At 39.1% G+C, this 18116-nt stretch overlaps 2 protein-coding genes across 6 annotated transcripts in view; both read right to left on the reverse strand.

Annotated features, from left to right (window-relative positions):
* The window catches only part of LOC122557840 (LRP2 binding protein), a 35311-nt gene extending 22662 nt beyond the window's left edge, over positions 1–12649 (reverse strand). For 3 of the 5 annotated variants that reach the window (XM_043705976.1, XM_043705951.1, XM_043705986.1), the window contains exons 1-4: positions 11028–11703; positions 8106–8208; positions 4213–4328; positions 2058–2173 (exon numbers count right to left, since the gene is read on the reverse strand). In XM_043705976.1, coding sequence (XP_043561911.1) covers positions 2058–2173; positions 4213–4328; positions 8106–8134 — 261 coding nt within the window. In that variant the 5' untranslated portion in view covers positions 8135–8208; positions 11028–11703. Of the gene's footprint in view, positions 1–2057; positions 2174–4212; positions 4329–8105; positions 8209–11027; positions 11704–12080 lie in introns of those variants that run through there. The other 2 variants (XM_043705968.1, XM_043705960.1) reach the window with 2 other exon arrangements.
* Positions 12650–13951: 1302 nt separating this feature from the next.
* Positions 13952–18116, reverse strand: part of LOC122556135 (ufm1-specific protease 2-like) — a 62933-nt gene continuing 58768 nt past the window's right edge. Inside the window, exons 10-13 of the mRNA XM_043702623.1 lie at positions 17474–17595; positions 16144–16220; positions 15696–15820; positions 13952–14207 (exon numbers count right to left, since the gene is read on the reverse strand). Of these exons, the coding sequence (XP_043558558.1) occupies positions 14124–14207; positions 15696–15820; positions 16144–16220; positions 17474–17595 (408 nt within the window). The 3' untranslated portion in view covers positions 13952–14123. The remainder of the gene's footprint in view (positions 14208–15695; positions 15821–16143; positions 16221–17473; positions 17596–18116) is intronic.

Genomic DNA, 18116 nt, shown 5'->3' on the forward strand with positions numbered 1-18116 from the left:
CCAGGCGTCGGGTGGTGAGGGAGCGGCGGTGAAGGAGGCCCAGGACCTCCATGTCCTCAGCAGAGTGGGAGGGGGAATTGAAATGTTGGGCCATGGGGCGGTGTGGTTGATTGGTGCGGGTGTCTCGGAGATGTTCCCTAAAGCGCTCTGCTAGGAGGCGCCCAGTCTCCCCAATGTAAAGGAGACCGCAGCGGGAGCAGCGGATACAATAAATGATATTAGTGGATGTGCAGGTAAAATATTGATGGATGTGGAAGGCTCCATTAGGGTCTTGGATAGAGGTGAGGGAGGAGGTATGGGCACAGGGCCAACATTTACTGCTTACCCTTACATAGAGGGTACATCTTTGAGAAGGTGGTGGTAAGCTTGCCTTCTTGCAGTACCATTGTCCAATTGGTTTGAAAGGACAGAGTTGAAAGATTCTGATAAATCACTGATCCATCAGTGTCACTGTATTTCCAAGTCAGGATGGTGAGAGCTTAAAGGGGAACTTGTAAATGGTGGTGATGGTGGTGGTGTTTCCATATAGCTGCTGCTTCTGTCTTTCTAGATAGTAGTGGTTATGGGTTTGGAAGGTGCACTGCACTACGGTTAGATTGGCCACTACCTTTTCTAAGGTGAGACTTCCTATAAAAGTTTCACCCTAGACCAGCTGAGTGTAAAATGGTTGCAGGACAGTTGGCATACTGTGGGTGGATCTCGACTGATAGTTTAGTTGGGTTAGGAAACACAAAACCTGCAAAATCCAGCTATTTATTTTGTGTTGGTTTCATTATTTTTTAGTTGACATGGTATTCAGTCTTGAAAAGACTGGCCAGGATCTCACAGAGGTGTTTCCAATCAATTGGCCATCAGGTCAGAAGTGAGCTTGCCTCTGCTAGCCCGGAAGCCACAAGCAGGAGGGGTGGTTATTGCTGTGACTGCAACATGCTCTGGATCAAAGGATTGTTGGAGTCCTCAAAGAAGGGTGGGCTTAGCAGATGAGGTAGAACAATTAGGTAGATCCAGGAAGGCAAAGTTGATTTCAAAGGCTGGAGGGTTGAGTGGTCACACCTGGGGTAATCAATGCCTCTATGGGTCAGTTTGTGTGGCATAGGGTACCTGCTCTTGAAGACTCACCCCTGCTCTCCAACTCCACAGCTAGGAATTATTTAACCTTTACTATTAAGTTGTCCAAAAGTGATTGGGATGTGGAATATGCCTCCTTCCTGCCCTTAGGAAAGTGGATGTCTACCTGCAGAATCTACTTACCAACTGCAGAATAATTTTACCAAATATACAAAATTTTAAGTAAACTGTTCTTTTACGCATTAATTTTTTTTACAATTAAACTTTATAGTAAAGTTTATGCTACATATTTTATTTTAGCCTAATATTTGATTGATTTTTGAGATAATATCATCCAGTACATAATTGAATCAAAAGATTATACAATTTGGGGTTGAATGGGCTAAATGGGCTCCTTCTGCAGGACAAACATACTCTGTTGTTACATGTTTGGCATGAATGATAATGGCAGATGGTTAGCAGCAAACTGTCTTTACTGTTTCATTGTGTAGACTTGCTAGTTTGAAGGAATCAACCAAAAAAAGTTACCAGCAAAATAAAAGGAGCAAAATTCCAGGACAAAAAGAATAAAAAATCTGCTTGTGAAATTTTAATTTAGAAACAAACACATAGCTCATCCAATATAAAGTTAGGCAGGGATAAGACAAGAAAATATCTGGTAACATGATTACAATCCATGAATGTCCACATAATCATATAAAAATAAAAAATTGGCCTATTGCAGGCTTTGCTTAATATTTAATTCTCTTGAAGAAAAGGAAAGTTAGCCTGCAATAAGTTTGATTTTCAATAATCACCTACAATAATGATGTTCACTCCAGAAATCTGATGACAAAATTTGATGTGGAAGCATATGATACAAACTATTAGTTTGGGATTGCAGATAAAAAAATACAAAAGAACAAATTATTATAGCGATTTTCATCTGCATAATATATTAACAATCTAATAGCTTCTTTTTTGGCTATATTTATTCATTATTATCTTACCTCTTCAAAGTAGAGTTGCCCCAGCAGGAAAATTGCTTGCAAATCTCCATCATTGATTCGTTTCCTTAAGATAGCATCTGCCCTTTTCACATCAGAGGTTTTCTTGAAGTTTTTAGCTGAATGTAAAGTACAAAAATACGCATGTAGAGTCCGTATTTCCACATTACAACAGATTCCTTGGGGGAGTCAGTCAGCTCAATGAGGTAGATGGCTATTGGGAGCTAACAGCACAGAACTCTGGCTGGCGACAATTCAGAACCTGCTTCCTTGCTCTAACCATGCGTTTTGTAGTATCCATTCCTTATTACCTGACAGATAGTGGTGGTAAGCTTCCTACTTGAACTGCTGCAGTGAATGGATGGTAGGTGAACCCACAGTGATGTTAGGGAGTAACAGTTTTTTGATCCATCAACACTGAAGGAACAGTGATATGTTTCCAAGTTAGGATGGTGAGTAACCAGAAGGGGAACTTACAGATGGTGGTGTCCTGATTTTAGTGTCATAACTGTCTAAACAGCCTGAGAGTTGCTGCAATGCATCTTGTAGATAGTGCACACTGCTGCCCCTGTGGATTGGTGTTGGAGTGAATACTGAAGGTAGTGGATCAGTTGCCAATCAAGCTGGCTGCTTTGTCCCAATGGTGTCAAGTTTTGACAATTGTTGGAGCTGCAACCATCCAGCTAAGTGGAGACTATTCTACCATGCTTCAGACTTGTGTCTTGTAGATAGTGGGAGAAACTCCATGGAGCATTCACTGTAGATTTTTCAGGCTTTGACCTGCTCTTGTAGGCACAGCATTTATATTGCTGGCCCAGTTCAATTTCTTAGAGGCAAAAAAAAAATGCAGATGCTCAAATCCAAAGTAGACAAGCAGGAGGCTGGAGAACACAGCAAGCCAGGCTGCATCAGGAGGTGGAGAAGTCAACATTTCAGGTATAACCCTTCTTCAGGAGTGAGGGTGGGATTTCTGGCTAATGGTAATCTTCTGGTGGTTACACAGTGAATCTGAAAGAGAGATGATTAAATTCTTTGTCTCTTGTTGGAAATGGTCATTGCCTGGCATTTGTGTGGTGCATCTATTTCTTTTTGCTGATCAGCCCAGGCTAGAATGTTGTCCAGCTCTTGCTGCACACAGACATGGGTTGCTTCAGTATCTGAAGAAGTCATTAGCCCATAGTTCACACACGGCACGGTGGCACAGTGGTTAGCACTGCTGCCTCACAGCGCCGGAGACCCAGGTTCAATTCCCGCCTCAGGCGACTGACTGTGTGGAGTTTGCACATTCTCCCCATGTCTGCATGGGTTTCCTCCCACAGTCCAAAGATGTGCAGGTCAGGTGAATTGGCCATGCTAAATTGCCCGTAGTGTTAGGTAAAGGGGTAAATGTAGGGGAATGGGTGGGTTGCGCTTCGGCGGGTCGGTGTGGATTTGTTGGGCCGAAGGGCCTGTTTCCACACTGTAATGTAATCTAATCTAATAAAAAACAGATCAAAAGTATTAGAGAATAGGTTGTGCGGTTTCTGGGGCACCACTTTGCACCAAGCATGGGGATGGTTAAGGTGGCAAATTGAGATGAACGACAACAGCTGGCATTATTTTGGGCTACACTCTAGCCATCTGGCCAAACAAACGGACTGATCCCCATTTAGCAACATTTGAAAAAGGTGTAGACTATGCAGTCCTTTGAGCCTATTCTACCATTCAATTATATCATGCCTTATCAGTAGCCTAACCTAATTTTCCCAATTTATTACTGCTGACAAACCTATGACTCACAATATTGAGTTTCAATTCATCTAACCTCAATGATGTTTTTTGCAGATAAGAGATCCAGATTTCCACTAAAACATTGATGGAAGAACTGTTTTCTGATTTCACCCCTGAATGGGCTCGCTCTAGTTTTCCTTATGTTCTGTTATAATGCTCACACATTTTTTAGTACTGGATGGACTCTCACACCACAGGGATTTCTATTTACAATATCTAATCCTTGGAACATATTAAATACCTCAATTATCTCGCTTCTTATTGTTTTATAGTCAAGTCTAGCATATGCAAATGAATGATTCAAACTCATTTGCAGGAAATTGCCAGGGTACTTTCAACAGGACTACTCTCAAATTTTTAAAAACATTCTTGTTCCTATATCATTTACCTAAATTCTGGGCAGCGCTGTTCTTGATCCCACGCTCTTGCAACGACGGACACTTGTTGGTTTGCTTCTGAGGCAACAGTTCAGAGGTTAATTTGTTTCGATTTATTGACTGCACCCTGCAATTTATTTCATTATTAGCATGCTGAAATTCAAGCTTCCAGTGGTTAAAAATGCTTATTTATTAAAACTTACAAATGAACTAAGAACTATTTAAGAATTTGTCTGCACAGCCCTAGTAATTTTGCTTCATACATTCCATTTTTAAAAAAATCTAATTCCTTTTAGAACCAGGATTCTTGTTTACGTAATGGACAACTGTACCTGTGGGCAGCACGGTGGCACAGCAGTTAGCACTGCTGCCTCACAGCGCCGGAGACCCGGGTTCAATTCCCGCCTCAGGCGACTGACTGTGTGGAGTTTGCACGTTCTCCCCGTGTCTGCGTGGGTTTCCTCCGGGTGCTCCGGTTTCCTCCCACAGTCCAAAGCTGTGCAGGTCAGGTGAATTGGCCATGCTAAATTGCCCGTAGTGTTAGATAAGGGGTAAATGTAGGGGTATGGGTGGGTTGCGCTTTGGTGGGTCGGTGTGGACTTGTTGGGCCGAAGGGCCTGTTTCCACACTCTAATGTGATCTAATCTGTCTTGCCTGAGTAAAACAAAGACAATAAGACCAATTTGAAGAACCAATGTTCTAAGCTGAATGGATGCCTGAAATACTTTCATTCTATGATTGATTTTGACAATCTTTCAAATAATCCCTTCAGTAAACCTAAAGTGATCATTACGCATGTTTCAAAAAACATAGCTGAGGAGCAGGAGTGTTTTTTCAACTCTACCGTCTGCCTAATGCAACCCTCCCCACCCCAACCAACCGTCATCATTGGAAAATGCTGGTAGCGCCACTAAGGACATGTCTTACCAACTTAATAGAATTATTCTTTGAGGAAGTGACAAAGTTGATTGATGAGGGAAGGGCTGTAGATGTCATATACATGGACTTCAGTAAGGCCATTTGATAAGGTTCCCCATGGTAGGCTGATGGAGAAAGTGAAGTTGCATGGAGTCCAGAATGTACTAGCTAGATGGATCAAGAACTGGCTGGGCAACAGGAGACAGACAGCAGTCGTGGAAGGGAGTTTCACAAAATGGAGAACTGAGACCAGTGGCGTTTCATACTGGGGCCATTGTTGTTTGTGATATACATAAATGATTTGGAAATAGGAATAGGTGGTCTGATAGCAAGTCTGCAGATGACACTAAGTTGGTGGAATAGCAGATAGTGAAGGGGACTGTCAGAGAATGCAGTAGAATTTAGATAGATTGAAGAGTTGAGCAGAGAAATGGCAGATGGAGTTCAATCTGGGCAAATGCGAGGTGATGCATTTTGGAAGATCCAATTCAAGAGCAAACTATACAGTAAATGGAGAAGTCCTGGAGAAAATTGATGTCGATTGTACCCTGAAGGTGCAACGCAGGAGAATAGAGTGGTCAAGAAGGCATATGGCATGCTTTCCTTCATCAGACAAGTTATTGAGTACAAAAGTTGGCAGGTCATGTTACAGTTGTATAAGACTTTGGTTTGGCCACATCTGGAATATTGCATACAGTTCTGCTTGCCACATTACCAAAAGAATATGGATGCTCTGGAGACGGTGCAGAGGAGATTCACCAGGATGTTGCCTGGTATGGAGAGCGCTAGTTATGAAGACAGGTTGAGTAGATTAGGATTATTTTCATTAGAAAGACGGAGGTTGGGATTGGAGCTGATTGAGGTCTACAAAATCATGAGAGGTATAACAGTGTGGATAGCAAGAAGCTTTTTCCCAGAGTGGGGGACTCAATTACTAGGGGTCACGCATTCAAAGTGAGTGGGGAAAAAGTTTAGGGGTGATGTGTAGAAATTTCTTTACGCAGAGGGTGGTGGGTGCCTAGAACACACTGTCAGCAGAGGTGGTAGAGATGGGCATGATAATGTCATTTAAGATGTATCTAGACAGATACATGAATGGGCAGGGAGCAGAGGAATACAGTCACTTAGAAAATAGGCGACAGGTTTAGATAGAGAATCTGGATTGGCGCAGTCTTAGAGGGCTGAAGGGCCTGTTCCTTTGCTGCAATTTTCCTTGTTCTTTGTTCAAGTAACCTGATCAAGGTCCAAGTCCATTTTCAGACTAACACTGGGTTGTCATGAAACTCGCTCAGTATTCCCAAATTTGAATGAAGAGACTTTGTGCTTTGATTATGCAACATTCTGATCATATTACATTTCAAGTTGAAAAGGCAATTCATGTGACATCTGATCATATGATATTTACAATTGCCACAGCATTTTATCCTGCCAGATATGTATGGGGGTTGGTTTAACTCAGTTGGCTGGACAGTTGTTTTGTGCAGAGTGATGCCCACAGGAGTGGGTTTAAATTCTACACCAGCTGAGATTACAATGAAGGACTCTCCTCCGCAATCTCTCCTCTTCCCTGAGATGTGGTGACCTTTAGGTTAAAACCACCACCAGTTGTCTCCCTCTCTCTCTCATGAGAGCCAGCCCTATGGACTGATAGAACTATGGTGACTTTACCTTTTTAGCTATGTATTTATCTCATTGTTTACAGTATATATAAGGTGCCAAACCTACAGCCAGCCAGCCACACATGGTATTTCATTGGCAGACACCTGCTTCAACTGGTCGACAGATTTGCAGCTCTTTAATATGGTTGTCATAATTAATTATAACATAACCTTACACTAGAATAGACCAGGAAAGAAAACTAATCATTTATTGTAGTTTAATTTATTTTATTCATATTTTATTTGAGTTGGAATTTCAAATACAGGTAAGTGGAAGTGGAAGATTATGTAAGGAACAGCTTCTGCACCAGAGGCCCTTCCTCTCCCCAGGTGCTGCTGCAGGCTTAATTGGTGGGCTCATCAGCAAGATATGTGGGAGGAGTAGCTTAAGGCCAGGGCTTGTGGCAGAGAGTCTGCAGGCTGGGTTTTGGAATAGGTCAGTTTCCTGGAGACTAGCTTGGGGAGGGGGCTAAGGAGATGAGAGTCACACAACAGGGAGAAGGCAATGACAGTCATATGGCAAAAGGTAATTCTGAGTCTGGCCACATGGTGAAGGCAGGAATGAAATTCAGCCCACCAGGTAGCTCCTGCTAATTTTTCTGTTAAAAAAAATAGCTTTTTGCAGTTTTGGTTTTAGTCTGGGAAATAAAATGTGGCCACCTTTATTTCACTGCATGATGTTTTCTGGTGGGGTAACAGCTTGGTGGAAACTTTTGGAACTGAAAGCCTCTGCCTCAAAGCCAAAAGATTACTAAAGAGGACAGAGTAAGAAAAAACAGTGATAGAGGTAAGAGAATGAAAGGGGCAAGAGAAAAAGAGGGAAAGGGACAAGTGTAGGAGAGGAAAAGCAGGCTGTGAAAGAAGGAAACTTATGGTGAAAGTCAATTTACTTTCATGCCCCACTTTCATGTGAATTCTGGCAAAGGTGGTGCCCCATCAGAGGCAATCCAAAGTTTGTGCTCATTAAACCTAACTCCTTAGCGCAGACCCAGTCACTATCCCTTTCTCCACTGATCATGAACTGAAGCTGTTTTTTCTCTCTAGTTTTGCTTCTTAGTCAAAAAATGGCTTTATTATTAAGCTTTACTGTTTGGCACTTTTTAATGACTATTTTTAAATTATTAATGTTTAATTTATTGCTGAGTATTTTTGATAAAGTTCATGTTTACTGTTGTGGTAACCTTTACTGTTCTGCAATTTGCTCAGACTCCCCTCCGATATGAAATGTTGCCCCTCATGTGAATAAGTTGGTCACCTCTGCTATAGGGTAATCTAAAATTCTGAATGTTTTAAGATGACTACCCAGTTCTGCTGTTTTTTAAACTTACGGATGATGAGTTTTCCTTTTGCCTTCCATACAGTACGGATGCACTTAGCCAGGAAGATTATGTTTGAGAGATCTGAACAACACCCAATTCCAAATAATCAAACCTGGAAATTAGATGATTAGGAAAGGTGTAAAACCATTTCATTGCATTTCAAAGTTTAAAGGCTACAGGATAATTTATGAATGTATAAGCTGGCATTTAAATCACAACCTTCACAACCACAGGAAAAGCACATTACTATCTCCTTTGAAGTCATTTATCAGTACAGACGTATCATCAGGGTTGATTTGCCATTCAGCACTCTTCTCTTGTAGAGAATGTTGTTGTGATTGTTTCAAATTTAGCATTTTTATATTTGTCCTAACGAGTGCAAGATAAAAACCTTTGGCAACATTTATCTTATTTCAGTAATTTATATGAAGTAGAGTCACGGTTGTGGTTTTGTAAACATGCAGCCAATGCAGTACAGGAAGGTCCCATGAATGGCAAAGTAATAATGACCAACTATGCTGTTTGAGTGAAGTTGGTTGAGGGATAAATATTGGCAGGAATAACTCGCCTGTTCTTCTTCAAATAGTTCCATGTGCTCTTTGTCTACTTAAGACAGCAGATGGGACCTTGGTTTAACACTTCATCTGAAAGACAGCACACTCAACAGTTCAGTAATGGTGCAGTACTACACTGGAGTGTCCAACCAGATCTTTGAGTTCAGGTCCCTGGAGTGGGATAGGCAGAATTTTGGAGAATGAAGCTAGCAAAAAGACAGTTTTGCTGCAAGTAAAAGGAAAAAGTGAATTTAACCCCTGAGAAAAATAACAAAATTAGGGTGGACCAATTGGCATGGTTGAGTGATTAATTTACTTTAATGTTATTTAAACAATAAGCAGTTTAAAAGGTGAAGTTGGTCTACTATTGTTATGTGTGTTGTTTTGTGCATACTGCAAAAGTTAAATAAATCCAGTTTATACAGTTCAGACTCTGTTACTAACTTGAGTAAAGTGTATGGCTTATGCCATCTTTCATCAGTTAGTGAGAAATCAAATGACAATGACACAAATGTTTCAGGATAGTGCAAGTAACGTCTGCTTCAGAAAAATACAAGACCATTTATGAATAATGGAAAAAAATCAACTTGTGCCTCACAATACATAAAATTAATCTGTTATTTAGCTAATTAGTCATAATGATGATTAGCCAATAACATCCAAAAATGCTGGCAACTGCTACCTGATACCTCTTAACTTTACAATGAATTCTGGACAGAGGAAAAGAGCCTTTTAAAGATGCCTGGAGTTCCTTGGCATTAGTGTTTGTGTTCTTTCATCTGAAACCGTTTTTGGTTCACAAACAATCCAGGATGATATTTCAGTGTAGTACTGAGCATTGCTACACTATTGGATATACAGTACCTAGAATTTATGTTTAACTGAAGCACTATATTAAAAACAATGGTGAAGTACTTTGTGCCAGCCAATGATTAAGACTCAAACCAGCTCTCAAAAAATATTGGTTATGGGAACTTGCTGTGTGCACACTAATGATTGGTACTTTTTGCTGTAACATAAGAAAACAAAGTTATTTGAAGTTATAAAGTCTTTTGGCAGGCCGCCTGGTTATGAAATTCGTCATATATATTATTTTTGAAATCTCCTCCACTGCATTCTGTTAGGCTAAAGATGCAAACAAAACTTCCAGAATTGCAGATACTTTTCATCTTTGTTACTATGATCATCTGCAATACTGTCTAAATCAATCAATCAAAATAAACCTTTGCTTGTTAATGGGAATGACCAAAGTCGTTTACAACCAGGAAAATGGTAGTGGGGAGGCGATGTTAGTGGTCTTAGCATCGGACTGTTAAAAGAGAGATCCAGGTAATGTTCTGGGGTTCGGGTCTGAATCCTGCCATGCCAGATGTTGGCATCTGAATTCAATAAATATCTGGAATTAAGAGTCAAGTGATGACCATGCATCCATTGCTGATTGTCTGTTTCACTAGTGCCCTTCAGGGAAAAAAAACTGCCATCCTTACCCAGTCTGGCCTACATGTGACTTTAGACCCACAACAAAGTGGTTGACTCTTAACTGCCATTTCGGCAATTAGAGATGGACAATAAATGCTAACCTAGCCAGCAATGCCCTCATTACATGAAATGAGTTTCAAAGAGTTCTATTTTTGAGAAGTAGTTGTGGCTTTAGTATATGAAACACAGCAAACAAATTGTGCCCAAAAAGATCACAGAATCCCTACAGTGTGGAAACAGGCCCAACAAGTCCACACTGATCCTCTGAAGAATAGCCCACCCAGAACACTTCTGCTATATTTATCCCCTGACTGATGTATCTAAATTACACATTCCTGTATACGGTGGACAATTTAGCACAGCCAATTCATCTAACCTGCAAATCTTTGGAATGTACAAACTCCACACAGTCGCCCAAGGATGGAATCAAACCTGGGTCCCTAGCGCTGCGAGGCAGCGGTGCTAACCACTGAGCCACTGTGATGCCCCAAGCACCCACAATATGAAACTGAACAGGCAATCTGCATTTATATTGCTGATTGATTGGGAGGAGATAAAATATTGTCCTGGGCACCACCTTTGGAACATCCAATGTACCTCAGACACGTTACTATTTATTTTAGGCACAAATTATTCAGCACAGCACCGCCAATGGAACATCGAATGTACCCCAGACATTTTACTATTTATTTTAGGCACAGGTTATACAGCAGGGCACCACTATTGGAACATCCAGTGTACCCCAGACAGATTACTCTTTATTTTAGGCACAAGTCATTCAGCATTTTTCTTGCATTCACATTATTTTTAAATAACAATTTTCTCCTGCAATACCGTTTTTTCTACTAATGCATGTCATTTTATCTACGTTAACGTGAACATATATAACTCTCCCTACATTAATATTTGCTTCATGACGTATTCGTTCTCAGTGCTGAGGCGCGACGGCAGCAGCGGTACCACCAGGCCGTTCTTCCCCACCTGCGCTGGGCGCCTTTCGCACGGTGGCCCCGCTTGTCTGCCTTCCCTCCCCCCCACAGCCCGCGGCGGTCCTCAGGGAAGGACAGTTGCTGTGGAGACAGCGCGCCCGGCAGTTGCTAGGCTGCCCAGAAGTCCGCCCCCATTGTTTTGCACCGGGTGCAGCATCATTACAGCGCCCTGGCGTCTTCAGCTGGGAAGTTAAGGTTCCGGGAACTTGCAGAGATCGGTAGCTGAGAGAAAATATTTTTCCATCAACTGGATGCGCCATTATCCGGAACACCCCCACCTGCCCTAGTGTTAATTTTGTTTTGGGTGTCGATTGAGGGATAGATGCATTTAATTAATTTCGTGGAAAACATTTAATTGATTGCTACGACATACTCCACAGCAAGAAGATGTGAGAGAAATATTTTGGCCTACATCACATTCATATATTTACTTTTCATTTGTGGCTGCAAGTGGGAACTTAAGAAAAGGCCATCCTGGATGTTTCAGAGCATCTAAATTTTTCAAAGTATCCTTCACTCTTCAAGAACTATATGCATCACGATTTGGAGATGCCCGTGTTGGACTGGGGTGTACAAAGTTAAAAATCACAACACCTGGTTATAGTCCAACAGGTTTAATTGGAAACACACTTAGCTTTCTGAGCGACGCTCCTTCATCAGGTGATTGTCACTATCTGATGAAGGAGCGGCGCTCCGAAAGCTAGTGCTTCCAATTAAACCTGTTGGACTATAACCTGGTGTTGTGTGATTTTTAATTTTATATGCATCACAACAGGATTTGTTTTCACATTACTATTTTCTCCTACATCAATGTAAATGATTTATAAAATCAAATTTAAAATAGGATCACAAATACAAACAACAGCTATAAATAGTTTTAAGATTTAGAGTTTTACTGTCCAAAACTTATTTAGTTGCATCTACTCGTTTCAATATAGTTTGGAAGAATTTAAATAACTTACCTGGATGACGAACATCTCACTTAATATTTATTCAAGTTGAGTATTGGACCAACAGTCTAAATGTCAATATTTTTGTATTCATTTCTACCTCCATCTTTAAATATTCTTAAGTTTTAGTAGTGCCTTTGATTTCACAAGTAGTTAGACCAATTTACTAAACTGCAATTTACAAGAAGTATCAATGGTCCAGATCCTCTGGTCCCAGACTCTCAAATTGGATGACCAAATGCCAGGACTCTGGTTGTCCAGATGCGCCAACTCTGTGGGAAGTGCCTGGAGAATGTTAATTTTTAGGAGGCAATTCCTCTGTTCTCTTGACCATCTGAGAAAGTTAGAGTTGGAGACTTCAGACAGTTAAGAAATTTTGACAGAAAATCACAGTTTAATTTTTGGGAAACTATGCAACTGACTCCCCATCACCAGAGTTCTGAATCCACTGTGATCTAACCTCACTAGCCCACACTATGAACTCCCTGTGGACTTGAGTTAATTTGGATTGCCACTCAGGTGACACTCCACCCAATTATATAATCACCTATTCACTCATACAATGAGAAGCTTTAAGGTTTTACTTGTAAAAAGGCATGACTTCACTTTTTTTTGTTGTTCTCTCCAAAGTTTCATGCACTGAAGGAATTATGCAGAATCCTCCAATCCAACATCGGACTTTTTGGACAGAAAAGTCAGAGGAATATAAATTGTTTTTGTCTGGTCAGTTCAGTGTCAGAAATCAATGGTAAATTTCAGTCATATTTCAATAATTAGTTGCAATATTGTGATCTTGGTAAATATTGATCATTAATTTCCAATTTCCATCATCTGATTTTAATACCAGAGACCTTCATGGTCTAAAATGTTTTGTTTTTGAAAAGAAAGCAATGTGGATCTAAAGTAGCTGCACTGAACACCTGACCCCAGGATAAGGTAAGTTAGGGAACTAATGTGGAATGAATGAAAATGTCTGAACTGAAATTATCATTTTATTTAAAGACATTAAAACAAGTCAACTGAATCAGGCTTCAAGAAAAATCTCTTAATTTACATTTGTTTGATAAGCTGCATATTTGAACAAGAAAGGTGGTCTATAACTAGACACCTTGGAAAGAACAGTGCTTCTGACTCAGTGGTACTGTCCCTCCCTCTGAGTCAGAAGGCAGAGTCCAAGTCCCACCTGTTTCAGGTGTGTCATAAAACATCTGAACAAGTTGATTGTAAATAACTACACCATGGCAAGACAATGGCACCATACTGAGGAAAATACAAGCTACCTATATTTTAGGAACGTTTTGGCTGACAAAAGAAAACCGAGATGTAACATCAAGTTCAAGAAGATTCTTTTACTCAGTTTCCTTCTTGAAATCTTAAAAGCTAGCACTAGTGATGAAATAAATCATAGAAATACTCATTCAACTATAACTCAAAGATTCTACAAATTTTAGTACTGCAGAGGATACAAAACATCAACTAAGAAGGCATGGTCTTGGTTTCAACAGTCATAACTCAGACTCCAAGAACTTGTAAAACAGCGTATTATTTTTATACCGTTTTGTGCTAAGCACTTAGCTTTAAACTTTGTTTCCATGTTTGATGTCATATCTCCTTCTCAGGGTAGTAATAATATTTGTCTTTCTTTCACTCAAGAAAACCATGTATTTGCCTACTTCATTTTGACTAGTACCACATTTTAATTGAAGTGTGATACACCTGCATGCTAGAAATAAAAATCTTTGTTACAATCAACCAAGTAGTTTAAAAAGAGAGGTACTGATTCATGCCTCCATACCTTTTGTAACAATCTGAAGTGTTAAAAGAGTATATTTAGAGTTTGCCTATCCTATATATGAAGTTTTTAAAATAAAAAGTAGTAAAGATACATTTAGCTCCTGTTTTTATTGGTGTACTACATAAAGTACATACGGCAACATTCAATTTCTGGTTTGATTTGAAGATCAAAAATTATAAGAGTTCTGATCATCTGAAAATTCTGTTCTGTTACTTTCCAGGCATAACATTACAAAAATATGTATTCAAGTGCTGGTGGCTTTAAACACCCTGTGGTCTCTGAGGCAGGCAGAGGTTGTAAGGTTCCAATGGATCCCAGAAATCATCATCTTTCCATTCAATAGCCTGAAATACAAATAACATGGGAACTTAAAATAAAAGCAAATTCGCACAGTTGAAACATATTTATAAAATATGTTTTTTGTAGCTGGACCAGCAATTGGAATAGAAGCTTCAGACTTGTCACATGACTGTGCAGCCTTGACATTTTCACACAGCAGCTTGAAGAGGGAGATGGAATGTGGAAAGAGAAGGCACTTGGGCATTCAACCTTGGGCTGAACGTCACAAATTCTTCCAATAACTGGATCTCTGAACATTTGACCAATCCATAACTGTTGAAATATGTCAATCAGACAGCACAGAAGAGGTCCTTTGGCCCATCGAATCTATGCTGACCTATCAACACTAATTCCACTTTTCAGCCCTCAGCCCGTAGTCTTGAATGTTAAAAGACATTTCAAATGCTCACCCACATTTTTTTTTAAAAAGGTTGAGGTTTCCTGCCACTAGACTCCAGGCAGTGCGTACCAGATTCCCAACACTTTCGGGTGAAAATATCTTGCCTCAAATCCCAGCAAACCCTCTGTCCTTCAGCTTAAAATTTTGTATCTTTATTTGTGACCCTTCAAGTCTACAACTTTCTCCTCAGTTTTCTCTTTAAACTTGCTGGGTTTTTAAAAAATGATTAATTGCAACATTTGAACTTCTTAGATTTGCAGGACTGACTGCTATCTCACTGGCTTAAATTGAAGGGTAACAATGTTCAAATGTTACAACCAAAGAAGTATGTATATGAAAGCATACATAAAGAACCGGCCAAAACCTCCAAAGCCTGGCCTGGTCTTTGGGCCTTGTTTTGGACATCCTTTACTTGACAGTTCAGTGTACAGATACAAGAGTTAATTAGGAAATCAAATCAGATTCAAGACAATCAACCTCATACAATAATTATTTGGACACTTCACAGCTGTTGCCAGACGTGCTGAATATTTCTAGAATTTTCTGTTTTCAAATCAGACTGCTAGCAACTGCAATATTTTGCTTTCAGGTATGGCAGCAGAACCTGATAGCTTTCATGTGGAAAAATTAAATTTTGAATGAAAGACAATGTATATTACTCCTGTTTGGTGCATGACTATATAAATATTTTCAGCATTTTCTCTTTTTCAGACTCTGAATAAAATCCGGCAAGTGGAGATGAACTAATCAAAGCTATTCTAATTCTAAAGAAAATGTTCTGTGACAAGTGTATAAAATTACTCGCTACGTAAAGCAGTATTTTTTATTTTAACAAAATAATGGAATGTTAAAGTGTGAATTAACACTCTATTGGTTAGGAATGGCTATGTAAATCATTTGAAAATTGTGCTTGTTTCTCAGATGGAACTCATTTAAGGCATTAAGGTAAAATAAAATTTGAATTGATAGATCATTTCAGCATTACCGAAATACTTAATATCATCATTGGCACTTAATTTGCTTTCCATTGAAATTGCATTTTAAATTTTACAGTTAGAAAAATATATTGTGCTGCTGGTTTTCCTGTATATACCTTATCAATTACACTGGCCCAGTCATCCTCTCCTGTATAATGTGCATCTAAGACAAGGAATTTTACTGCTCCGGTTTCTTCATTCCATGCCACTCCCAGAAGAGTATGAGCTAGAGGTTCACCACCTGTTTTGCAAAGCAATAACAACAACAAAGTCTAAAAAGACATTAAGGAATCAACACTGAAATGTAGGACTGCACATACCAAAAGATTTTGTTCTGCATTTAAGGACAGTGTAGATATATTCTTAAATTTAAAACATATGACTGATTAAAAATAACATCCTGTTATGAAAAGTTAGAAATCATAAAACATAAATTCAGCTCTTTGTGAAGGCTACTTTAAATAGTCATGTCTTGTTTTATAATTTACTTGACACACTTGTTTTGCAGTATTCAAATAAAAGTTTAGAAGTAATGAAAATTTAACAAAGAAATCACAAACTTACCAACCATGACTGGAGTACCTTGCACCTCAAAATGTTCTGCAAGTTCCCTTGCTGCCAAAGCTAACTCAGAGCCTGCCCTGCAAAAGTTCAAAATTTCATTTTAGTTTCACTAATCGTTTTCTTTTCACAAACTATTGGAAGTACTTATAGTCTGCTTTTATGTTCCTTGTAAGTTTACTCTCACGTGCTATTTATCCCCACTTAAACCACCTCAGGATCTTACTTTGCTGAATTGTTAACTACTCCAATCCTTTGACTTGCTACTTTTTAAAGATAGAAACTAGGAACAGGATTTGAGCCTGTTCTGCCATGCAATCTGATCATGGTGATCTTCTATGTCCAAGCATGTTCCTGCTTTCTGTCCATACCATTTGATGCCATTAATATCTTACAAGAATGTCAATCTCTTCTTGAATATACTCCGTGATTTGGACTCCGCAGCCTTCTGTGGTAGTGAATTCTATAGAATTACCACCCTCTAAGTATAGAAATGTCCCTTTATCTCAGTCCTAAATGATCTGTGTGTGGCGACTGACTTTCTAATAACTTCATTTGACTCTTCAATGTTGGATGTAATAATATGCTTATGTTATTTTGGTGGTCAGGGTTGGACCATATTTACTACTGTATTTTTACACCAGAAAGAATTATATAACTGCTGCAATGCATGCGTTGGTTCCTTGACTGAGCTCGGTCCGCATTTGTTATTTCTGGTGTTGATATGGTTTATCCTTATTATTGTTCTACATGGTAATTCAATACAATGGAGTGGCATGCTAGATTATTTTAGAGAACAGTTGGAAAGTTGTTGCCGTACATCTGGCATCACATCTAGTCAGACGAGAGGACGCTATCGTGTACTCTCTGTAAAGTTCAACGTGAGCTTTCTTGATGATCCAGTAATTTCATGATCATATTGCTATACTGGCATTTTTCTTTTTTTTGAGACCTATTTGATGCTGTCTCCTCAGCTTCCACGGTGAGATTTTAACTATACTTTCTTGATCATTAGCTGAGACCTCTATTACTATTCCTACAACATTACACACTGCTATAAGATGACTTTTTAAAAAGACAAGATAAAATAATAAGGTTCATTTGTGGTCACTGGAAAGTTCAAAATAAGCTGAAAAAAATGACCATAAAATACAAGGACAACTGGCTATGTGATCTGATTATAGAAACTCCAATTCAGCAAAAGCTTTCAGTGCTAATCATAAAAATATTAAATAATAATACATTTGAGGCAAATCTGATGAATCAAATAAAGAGCATGTAATTATAAATATGAAAAGTAAGTTGATAGAAAAGTTTACTTAGACTTTCTTACCGAATGTTCATGATCTTTGAAGTAATCCCAAACGAATTTAATACTGACCGGATTTCAAAAGACCCAATCCAATCCGTTGATCCTACAATACTAGGGCCTTTATCTCCAGCAGTTACTAATATCTAAAAATACAATGTTAAGCAGTAAACTAAATGGCAATTTTTGAAAGAGATATAAACAATTTAGCAGAAAATATACAACTGAGAATTAGATTTGGCTATCATTAGTATTTTACTTTGCTGATTGGATATAAATTAAAAGAACTAGTGGTTTGGCCTCTATGAAGAACTGCACCTATCACAATGCAAGTCTGATCAAGTACAAAGATGTGAAGGCATCATATGACCTTGAATATGCCATATCACAAAAAACAAGAGCAGTTAATTTATTCCCCAAGAGGGATAAAATAAATATTTCCAATAAGATAATGCTGATTAAGTTGATGTCACCTGCTAGTTGAAGATAAAGAAGATAGAAAAGCTACCAATCCTTTTTTTTTTGTTTTTATATATTACTTGCACTAATGGAGTTGTTTGGATAGGGGAAAGTGAGAACATGTTTGTTTCTGAATAGATCAGCTCACTAGATGTGACAGCTTTCTAAAAAAAAAATTCATTTGTGGGATGTGGGCATCACAGACTCG

Source organism: Chiloscyllium plagiosum, chromosome 2 (assembly GCF_004010195.1).
Source record: "Chiloscyllium plagiosum isolate BGI_BamShark_2017 chromosome 2, ASM401019v2, whole genome shotgun sequence".
In the NCBI taxonomy this organism is placed as follows: domain Eukaryota; kingdom Metazoa; phylum Chordata; class Chondrichthyes; order Orectolobiformes; family Hemiscylliidae; genus Chiloscyllium; species Chiloscyllium plagiosum.